The sequence below is a fragment of the Natator depressus genome, chromosome 10 (genome assembly GCF_965152275.1).
Source record: "Natator depressus isolate rNatDep1 chromosome 10, rNatDep2.hap1, whole genome shotgun sequence".
Classification (NCBI taxonomy): domain Eukaryota; kingdom Metazoa; phylum Chordata; order Testudines; family Cheloniidae; genus Natator; species Natator depressus.
In genome coordinates, this window is record NC_134243.1 from 63869836 (window position 1) to 63881155 (window position 11320).

The following is an 11320-nucleotide window of genomic DNA, read 5'->3' on the forward strand; positions in this document are numbered from 1 at the left end:
AAGATCTTTCCTTCAGCAACACGGAACATCCTGCAAACCCCAGCTCCGATCACACTGTGGCCGCTAAAATACAGCAATTGGGTGATGGTATTTGACATCATGGGGACTCTGCTACACTGGTTCACGGAATCTTTCTGTCATCATTTTGCAGGGACAGATTCATCTGACCTGACAGCCATGCATTGTTCTCACCACTTAGCCACTGAATGGAAAATTCTTAGGCACATTCTCTCATTGTTCTACATGCTAATGTCAGTGGGTCCAGCCCTAGACCCAATTTATGCAGTGGTATGAGGCACATGAGCCACAGCATGCCATGGAAACTAATGGCATCCTGGGCTAATCAAGCATGGTCCATAAAAGGGAATGAAGGGTCTCCCATGCATTCCATGAGCAAGAACTATAGACATGCTCAAGGGACGGCATACCTCAAATCCTTCCTCTCACCTCACCTTTTAGGGCCAAGGCAGATGTCTGTAGTCTCCCTGATGTAGGTCCAGCCAGGGAGAGAGGGAGTGACTAGGTCAAGGTTTCCGCACCATTGCCAACATTCAGACTTTGGTTGCTAGTGATTGGGATCAATTGTGGGAGTCTCTTACAGTCTCACAAGGAAACAGAAGCAGCTCAGGAATTTTGCGGAATTTGCATGGCGTTTCCCGCTTCAGCCGCTAGAGGCTGCTTGCACACATCTTGCGTACCCTGAGTAGAGCAGGCAAAGCACAGCACAGCTGAGCAGCCTCTCTCTGAGGACAGCAGCAGCAGCCTCACCTCCACCACAGGGCATGAAGGTGTGTGTGGGGGGGGGGGGGCGGGGGTTTGGAGGAAAGAGTCCAAGGGAATCCACCCTACCCCTGCAGGCTAGAGACTGGTAGCACCTGTTGGAAGCTGGCAGAGGATTGGAGCTGCAGGATGTTGCCAGAGAGGCGTGGGGCAGGAGAGTGGGGGACTGGGAGAGACGGCCAAGGAGGGGCAGGAAGGGTTGGTGGCACTGAAATGGCAGGGAAAGGAGTAAGTCAGGGAGCAGGTGAACAGGGGAAAGGGGACCTGAATGTGTGTGCACACACTTTGTATGCTCTGAGGGTTGAATTTTCAAGTTGAAAACATGTTGGGGGCAGTTGAGAGGCAGGGGGAGCTCAAAATCCAGACAGATGGCCCACACAGCATGATTTTGGGAGAGATTTTCAAAGGCACAACTGGCCCTTGAGAACCTCCCTGCCATTGAAAGTTAATAGGAAATAGGCACCTAATTGCTGTTCATGCCTTTGAAAATGTGCCTGAACTTCTTCCCCAACCCCTGTGATTTTTAGGCCAGTCTAAGGGTGAGAGGACTTGTGGTTTTTGAGTTCCTGCTGTTAGCAATACTGTTCCTGTGTTTTTTTAAGTAAATTAAATATGTCTGGTATGGAGGAGTGGGAAAGGGCTGCTGCTAGTGGACACTCTACTTTAGCCCATTGAGGATGACCACACAGCAAGTGTGAAAAATCGGGACGGGGGTGGGAGGTAATAGGGGCCTATATAAGAAAAAAATCGGGACTGTCCCTATAAAATCGGGACATCTGTTCACCCTACCATCCCACCTCCAACAGCCACAGGAAGGGAAATAAACCATCTTTAGCTTTGGAGTTGTCAACCAACCCATTGTCTTTGAGGCATGTGCTCCCATTCAGCATCTCTCTCTAGCAGACTGCTGTCCAGCCACAAAGGAACCTGCTTTCCACACTCCTCCCTCCCCAATCCAAGAACAAAGAGGTCCACATGAAACAGGACAGTCTGAGATCAGTTTGTGGCCTTGGGAAAAGAGGCAGGGGAAGGATGTGCGGCTACATATACATTATATGGACTCATTTGGGGAGTGCTTCCTTCCTCCTCAGAAGTGGTTTAGCCTCAGCAGCTGTGCAATCCAGGTGGCTCTCTCACCTTTTGTGCATTCCATTCCGTTTGACCCAGGAATGGGCCCAAAGTGACTTCCAGCCACCAAACAAGAGGAGAATATTACTCCTAAGGTTTTATGTCCTGTAAGACATCAAATGGTATTACAGAGCATAGTAATTGGCCTGAGCTGGAGCTCTCAAGAAGAGCTATTGAAAGGTACTTCGCAGTTCACTTTAGACATGGGGACGAGCAAAAAACGTTCTATGCAGGAGGCTCTCACCTACATGTCTCAACCACCTCTGTGTATCCAGGGTTCCTCATGGATCTTCAGATATCTAAAGGTTTAGGGGAAGAAGATCCTACTTCCAGCTTGGTGTGGGAGGAATACAAATTACTCCCCCACCCCAGAATGATTCCTGGGGGCCTCTATGAGTCGAAGTTCACTAGTTCTTATGAGAGTTTTTCCAAACAGTGGTAGGACATGGCCCATGTGTCTTTTCTCAATTCATTTCTATGGAAAGGAGTTCTCTTTTGCTTCGTTATGCAAACAGTTCAACAGTGCTTTTGTTAGGTCCCCATGTTGTCAATGTGCTAGTAATCAGATGCATCGAAATGCACAGATGTGTCCAAAATGACCCCAATGAAAACTTTCATTAAAGTCCATACAGAGTTAAATATGGAACACAAGTCATAACAAACAAGACACTCTTTGTACTAACTAAGCAACACTTTTGCTGAATGGCAGCATGCCAATGAGGGGACAAATGAACCTGAGCAGAAAACAAAGGCTGCAACTTTATTCAACAACAGCCAATGTAAGAGGGCAGGTAGGCAGCCCAAGCCAAATGTCCCTCCTACTTCCTCCAAAGAGGCTTATAAGGACGTAGGCCTACATCAAATTGCCAGGGTCCTTGAGCCCAAATACAGGTCCAAACTACCCGGAATAGGTGTGTGCAGCCCCACGCAGAGTATTTTGCCTGGGTAATGGGACAACCACATGAGGTCAAGCTGAATCTAGCAAGCAGCATGCAGACTGGCCCCCAACCAAGAATGATCAGTATTTCATGTACCACGTGCTGGGTAATACAATGAGAGGCCTCCATGTTTCTAAAACTAGACTGTCTTTATTAAAAACTATAAACAAAGGTGCTGCAACTTCAGCTACAATTCCAGCCACGTGCACACAGACTGGCTTCCTGGTGCGTTCTCCAAACTCTTCCCTCCTGCAACCTGTGCACCTCCCTTCAACTTCCAAGCAGGTTACTACAATCAGACTCTATTCTGCCACTGTTACTCTTCCTTCAGCCCCATTCCAACTAAGCATGCAGTTTCTATGCACTGGTTACCACTCACCTGTCTTTGGGTGAGCACTGCCCATCTGACCTAACATGGTAAACTGCAGCAAATAAACTGTCTGCAGATGGACACAAATCAAAAGGTACAGTCCTATGGGCAAGGCAATACAGGAAATAAAAAAGACACCAATACAAAATCAGAAGCCATAACACACACATGGATACAAAACCATGAAATGCCAACACCCTATATATACACCCTACACATCCCCACAGGAAAATGATGCAATGGAACAGGCGCGTGGAAACAGATTCAAGTCCCATTTTGCATATCTAGCCCTGACTGAAATCCTAGCAGACCCCACTTCTGACCTGCCAATCACCTGGTCACATGTAGTCAGCCTTGCACATAATCTTTCCTACTCCATGACAGACTACTGTGTTTCACTTTCCAGGCTACAGGGCTAGCCAACACATCACGAAATCCCCAGCCTGTTGGACAGGCAGAAGGTGGTCCAATCAAATACCCTGTCCAATGGCCAGTTGTGACCCCCACCTTGCAGCCTGCTAGGCAGCCTGCCATGGTCTATCCTGTGCAGTCAATTAAGCAGGCAAAAAAAATCTCACCCTGATCTGCACACCGAAATCTCACCCTGATGTGCACATCTGCACATCCTGGCAAAGTGGTACTTGGTGATCAGGCTTCACCTGATTGCCTGGAGCCAGTTTTACAATACTTATGTTACAGCCATGTTTCACCCTGTATCACAGAGCAGCTATGCTGTATTCGGTTTACTATAGTCTGTTTACTCTCTCTGTTCTAGTTACGATTTATTACTGATAACCTATAGAATAACTTATTTTTTTCAGTTGAGAATTTCTGGCTCAACTACCAAATAATACACAACCAGCATGTCAAAAGATATTTGTGCCTTGTCTCAGAGTCCAGTTAAAACATCTACGTTTGGTAGAAGACAGACAGACAGATATGCTGGGGAGCAGGGTGGCTCAGGGGTTTCATAATGGAATATATAGCCTCCGGGTCACTTGCTGGTTGGAATACAGCCCTTAATGGTATGGACTTGATTGCTTTCCAGTGATCTGCCTGAAATTATTTGGATGGGTCCCCGATCCTAAATTGTGATCCACACAGGCCCAGGAATCTGCCAATACAGATCACAAAGCAGGATCTTTGGGGTGTCTTGCGGATCCAGTTTATAGATAGCTGATGGTCACACCACAATAATTAGAAGTATAAATGGAGAGCACAAGGACGTCATGGACCTGGAGACTGAATTACTCTCTCACCCCTAGAAGCTCCAGAACAAGACTGACATATTGGCCTGGGGATACTTGCACTGCTACTGGCTGTGAATAGAGGACTCCAGGGCTATCAGACAACTTTCACTAAATGCATGGAAAAATAAATATTTTAATCAAAAAAACCAACAGACTAATTAAACACAGCACACAGAGGAAGACATCTGCATTATCAAGGATTAAATGCGATTTCTTGTTTTCTTAAATTTTCATGCTCCAGAAAGTGTTGGCACTGGTTAGCACTAGCCACAGCAAAGGTAGACTTTGCACATGCTTTCGTGCAGGGCTTTGTATATGCTTCCCCACTCCCACATCACACCTTTATCAAATGGTATCATACTTTGTTTTTTAGGCACGAGGGGACCCACATGTGCATTAGGGACTAAGCCAAAAATCTCTTCACTCATTTCATTCTGAGCTGAATTAAACCTCAATTCATGTACAGGAAAAATGTAATTGTAACAACCACCATCAATGGCAAGTAGACTCAGGGACAAGTGTAGTACCTGAAACTACTTTTAACTGTCAAAGGCCTTAATTCTGCCTCAGGATCTGCTAGTACTGGAATCCAGCATACAGATTGGCTTTAAATTGTAAGATCTATTGGACTTGAACTATGCCTTCCTCTGTGTTTGTAAGCCACCAAACACAGACTGGTTGCTATCACATTGTATATTAAAAAAAAAAATATATAGTAACAGTTTGTTTATTTTTTTAATTGGCCAGATTTCAAGTTGGTGGTGTTCCCTCTTAAGTGCTGCAATTTACATGAGATATATACTAGCAAACATCTTTGAAGCCAAACAACCCAATTTGCCCTGCATTTACATTCTTTTCACTTTGTTCCCAATTCAAAGTTTTCAGTTTTCAGTTTAACTCAGGTCCAGAGTCAGACACTGACTGGGTGTGGCATAAATGGACAGCCAGAGGTGTGTAGGCCAGAAGTGGTAAGAAAAATGTTTGAGGTTTTCAGTATAAACCAATATTTACCAGTACGGTAAGTCTGCTTTTCTTCAGCAGGTTTTTAGTGGCAAGTATTGGTTTTAAATGAAAACCAGAAGCCTTAATTATATATTAGAAAACTGGAATTATGTTATAGATTTATAAGACTTATTTTATTTCAGTGAGCAGTGATGCAAATGAAAGACCAAATCCTGCCTGGTTTATTTAGGCCCTGTAAAACCAGTGCATCTTGCTTTCAGGAGTAAGGCAAGCAACATTTAATCCCAAAAGGATAATAATCTGCTGTAGGAGAGTTTCATTTGTTTCACTCAGAGTTTCATGAATCAGATCAGTGCCAACTATTCTGTTCTGCAATATTCACTATCATTTCCAATTTAAAAAAAAAAAACAATCGTACAGTTCTAGTATGAATTTATTTAATTATGGTCTTGAGAATAATCTGTTATCTCATGGTTCAGCTACCTCAAAGAAAGCTTAGTCATTTTAAAATTTCAGGTCCAACTGATTGTTCAGCTAGGTATTACCCTCATCCACCTTATACTTTCAGAGGAAGCAAATAAACACTTATCTTTTTTTTGTAATTGTTCCACTTTTTCTTAAAGTTACAAGGTCTTTGCCTCATTTTGGGGAGAAATTCTAATCAATGTAGATAACCAAAACAAAACAAAATATATCTCTGCCATTAAGTCCAAAAGGGACCAGATCATAAGAAATAATTGACTTCTACTTTATATCCAAGGCTTAAGTTTACACATCATGTTCTTCAAGTGTATATTATTTAGGAAGTTTCCCATTGGAGGCCCAGTCCTGCAGTACTTACTTGGGCAAAACTCCAAGTGACAACAGTGAGAGTTTTAGGAGTTCAATGGTTACAGGATAAGACCCTTGCAATATAATATACGAACAGTCTTTAAAGCTCTTGGGACTCTTCTGGATGAAAGATCTATCTATACACACATAAGGTGTTTATTATTTTAAACATGCTATGGGGTAAATCATAATGGATTCCAGAGATACTGCAACTTGGTAAACAGACCTATGTATTTGGATGGGGAAACTGACACAGAAAAATCAAATGATACTTTCTGAAAAAACAGCTACTACCTTGATAATAGTTTTCTGATCAACTAATAACAATATGAAATTAGCATGTAAACATGCATGTTAGGGGAACTGATTTAAAAACACAAAGGATTCAGCTTTTGCTAAAATGCCATTTGCTCAATGGCATAATGGTTGAGTCAGAATTCTAAGTTACAGGACAAGCAGCAGGCTTGAATCTTAAAGCTCAGGCTAACATAGGGGAGCATCTGCTCCAGTTAAAGCCCTCTTCTAGCTTTCAGCCATCTCATCAGCATAACTGATGAAACAATGATAGTGAGAAAGAAAATAACCAACTTTAAACTTGCAATAAAATACAGAATTAGTATGAAATTAGATACAAATTAACAATAATCTAATTGTATTCTTTTACATATAAAACCAAACATCTGCCCATAGAATCTTAATATTTTTAAAAGCTACATGCTGTTCAGTGTTAGTTTAACCAAACACTAACTACAATTTTTTCCTCTGAAAATCTTGCAAGAGGCTCCCATGTCCATGCACTGACAATCAATAGCAGAAAACACTGTAAAACCAGATTCAGACTTACTCTCCCCCCGCCCAAAAAAAGAGCTATCTGAACTATAGTAACACGAAAACAAAGTCTACCATTATGATTTATATTATAATCCTCAGAGCTCCAAAGATATTTGTACTGATGGACAAATGAGAAAAATAATGTGAATGTGTCTTCTCCTAAGTCAAGTGAATTTTCTAATCATGTTTTAAGACTATTTAACAACCACTGATTCTCTGTCTAATGTACCTGCAATTCCTATATACTCAGTGCCTATTTTCCATATGGATTTCCACAGACTTAACCCCAGCCCTGTCTGTTAAAATGACAGCTCTTTTTAAGAAACTCATTTTGTACGTTAGACTGCCACACCAAAGAATGTCTGTGTTTTCCAAATTGGAAATGTCCAACAGGACTTTTCATAACAATGATAAGGATGTTTATATGGCTAACAGAAGAAAAGATTTCCAACTGCTTCAACAATTTGGTCACTTTTTACTGTCGGCCTTAAGTATGAGGTGCAAAAAAGGGACTAATAATGACTGAATGAACTAATGATTTGTTTTGTGTTTTCCTGGATCAGAACCTTTGGCAAAATGCTATAAGCTTGTTAAGTATCTGCTTTCCAGGGCACTAAATCAGAATTGTAATATTCCAAATAATTAACCAAGCCATGGTCAAATGGAATGTCTAAAACTAATGTTGCTGTTAACTCTAAACTCTCGTGTTGTCTAAAATACATTAACTCACTCACAAATATTTCTTATGCAATTGCTGCAACATATTTTATAAATAAAAGATGTCTAACTCATGAAGCAAATCACAGGACTAGACAGTTGTGCTATTTCTTCAGTTTTCAGCAGTAATCAACACTTGCAATATCATCTTTGAAAAAGCTGTTGATTTCAACTGTTTGTTCTTTTCTATTACTTTCTAAACAACCCACAAAAAGACAGTGATGGTTATTTTCAACAAAGCAACTGTGTCTTCCAATGCACACATGCAACTCCCACTGAAGACAACACATGTACTAGAAGGCAGAATTTGGCCCCATGATTAAGTAATAGTGTTTTTCAACTTGATACTTTAATTCAGAACCCAAATTATGCAAAGGGGGGAAAAAACAGTTGAAAGTCAGAGTACAAATAGTAATTATCTGTCTGAAAAGTAATTCTCTAACCCTTTGAGTGCTTTTATTATTTACAATGATCTTTGCAATCTTTGCTTGCAATCTTGCCATCAACAGCAGTTTTGCCCAAGTAAGAAGTGCCAGAATGTGCACTGCCCAGCTCTCTCTCTGGTGACAAGACACCTGGAAGTAAAACAAGAGGGTCTGACCATGCAAACCCAGGTTGTTGAGACTATTTGGATGAGTAAACACTGATCACTTGACTATGCTTTTTTGCAAGATGATGCCCAGAAAGGATAAAGTAACTTGAGATACCTCCTCACTCAAGGAACTATAAAATTACCACATTGCACACTTACATATAGATATACGTCATGATCATTATATGCATAATTTGGCAAAAGAATGAATTCCATGTATCTAACCCTCTGAGAATAAAACTGTAATGTTTCCTTATTAGGCAAATAATGAAATAAGGAAAAAAATATAAGGACCAATCTTGCACTTCTCATTCAAGCAAAACTCCCACTGATTTCAAGAGAAATATTTGCAAGATTAAAGACTGCAGAATTCAGCTCATTTGTGGTGCCTGCTAATATCGATATAGCTAGGATTGTATCAGAACATTCATATAAACTCTATTTTCAACCGTTGAGAATTTTGCCCTGGTGATGGGGCAGGAATCCACATTACACACCCATACAGTGATGAGGTATTATTTTGAGGTTTCCCATTTAACAAAACAATTAAGTTTTGAAATGTGTTGTTTCAGCATTTTGAAAGATATTTTGTTTTACAGGTTGAAATCTTTAATATTGAAAATAAACTACTAAGACTGCACCATGACATTTCACCATGATTTTATTACACTTAGGAGTACTTAGGGCATATGCCAATGTAGCTACTAATACTAGATATTAATAGCTCCAGAAGAATGGCATTGTGAGAATGGTACATATTTTCTATATCAGACCACAATGGTACCAAATGAGCAATGATACATATTACAAAATGGTCTAGATAGGCATGACAGCCCATAATTGATCTGAAAGGGCAGGAGTTATGGGCATTCTTTTTTAGGCAAACAATGGGAGTCCTGTGTGAACAAGGAATGATGGACTGGCCCTAATTATTCTTTAAAATGGGAGTGGAGGTTTTTCTGTTTTCTTTTCTAGAAGTTAAATTAACAAACAACAAAACATTAAAATATAATAATCTTTAATATGAGTTAAAATTAACAGTTATCAAAAAAGCAAAGACTGGATTGTACAATCCTGGTTCATCCAAATCTCCCACTAAAGTTCCTGGAAGTTTTGGGCACACAGGGAATGCAGAATCAGGCCGAAAACTTGTCCTTACCAGTCCTGTTGTGCTCTGTGTGTAATGTAGTGCACATGGTATGTCTAAGACCAGCTAAGGACAGAGCAGCAGGGATCTCGGCCACAGCCTTAGCTTGGGCTTTCCTTGCTTTTGTCAGCATGATCACACCCTTTGACTGTATTTAATAGGCGAGGGCAGGATATTGCAGATCAATAGGAACCACTACCCCACACTCCGGAGCTTGATTTGGAGGGAGTATAATCCACCCCAAACCCTCCCTAAACATAAGAAGACAGAGACAGCCAGATCTTGCCTCCTTTCAACTTCAGCGGCGCCAAGGAAAGTACCATCCCAACTGCACTAGGTCTCACCAGGCTGGGTAATGACAGGGGCTTTTCTTCTACTGTAACAATCGAACGTGTCCCAAACTCTCGGACGTCTGACCTCCCTTTCGCTGAAGCCCACTGGGGGAACTGGATGCCGCGAAAACACTAACAAGTCCCAAGGATGGCGCCACTTCACAGCAATTCCCCGTCTAGCTTTAAGGTGCACCAGGTTCTGTTATGTACGAACACCCCGTGGTCCCCCCCCCCATCCAATTACCCTTTGAGCGCATCGTGCCCTCCTCCGCCTCCTCCTTGTCCTCTCCTCTTGGCTCTGCTGGCTCTGGTTTCCTTCACGCTATCAGCCTCCAAATTCCCTTCAGCACCTTCGCTCGTATAGGAAGATAAAAGCACTGTAAATCCCAGGGCGAACTTCAGCAGCCTACCCAGCCGCATCGCGCCGCCTCCCTTCTCCGGCTCGCCGGGGCTCGGGGCGCTGCAAGTGGCTTCTCCTTCCTCCCCAGCCGCCTAAGTCCGCAGGTCCCAGCCGACCGACTCCCGATCAGCTGCAAGAGGAGAACGGAGGGGAGGGGAGGAGAGGGGTTTTCAGTGACACGGAGCGAGACCTCGGCCATTCCCCACACCAACTCCAGCCCCATCTGCCCAGCGCGCCATGCGCAGCTCCTCCGCTCGCCCTACCCCAGCGCCCGGCCACTGCGCAGCCTGTCCCTTCCCCAGCCGCCCAGGCTGCAGCCCGGCGGAGCCCCGTCCCGTGTCCCCCCCCCCAGGCTGGCTTCTCCTACTGCCCGCTGCGGACGGCGCGAAGCGGCTGCCGGGGCTGGCCAGCGGGCTCCCCATCGCTCCCGTACCTTCCCTCCGACAGCATCAGCAAGGGCTGCGCAGCCCGCCCAGCGCACCGAGCGGCGGCTGCAGCTGCTGAGGCTGCTCTGGGGCTGGGACTGCCTCCAAAGCATGAACCTGGCCAGGCTTTGCAAAGCAGCACCAAAACAACCGGGAGGCTAAGGCGGCAGAGGAGAGGTGTCAGGCTGGGGGCAGCCCGGGCGAGCCAGGCACGGGGCGGGCGCTGACACCCGTGCCCAGCCGCAACGCAACCCGAAAAAAACAACCACCACCACCCCGCTGCCTTCACCCACGGGAGCCGCCGCCACCGCTGCTGCTGCGGAGGCTGCCGCCGCTGTTCCCGCCGCTGTTCCAGCCGCGGCCGCTGCACCCACCGCTGGTCCGGCGGCCCCCTCCTTCCCTTCTCCCTCTCCCTCTCCCCTCCTCTTCAAGTACCGTCCGCGCAGCTGTGTCTCGCGAGAGGCAGGACAGCCGGCCTCCCCTCCCCACCCCGGCTCCTGAGACCGGCCGCGGGGCTCCCGGGCCGGGGCGGCGGCGGGCGCCGCGCCCCCGGGCTCCTCGGGGCCCCGGGGCGCGCTCTGGTGCCAGGCTCGGGAGCCTAGACGGCGGCTGAACC

At 44.6% G+C, this 11320-nt stretch overlaps 1 protein-coding gene across 1 annotated transcript in view; it reads right to left on the reverse strand.

The window, feature by feature from the left end:
- FBN1 (fibrillin 1) overlaps positions 1–10882 on the reverse strand; it is a 217129-nt gene extending 206247 nt beyond the window's left edge. The window contains exons 1-2 of the mRNA XM_074966374.1: positions 10713–10882; positions 10124–10409 (exon numbers count right to left, since the gene is read on the reverse strand). Coding sequence (XP_074822475.1) covers positions 10124–10299 — 176 coding nt within the window. The 5' untranslated portion in view covers positions 10300–10409; positions 10713–10882. The remainder of the gene's footprint in view (positions 1–10123; positions 10410–10712) is intronic.
- Positions 10883–11320: the final 438 nt, after the last annotated feature.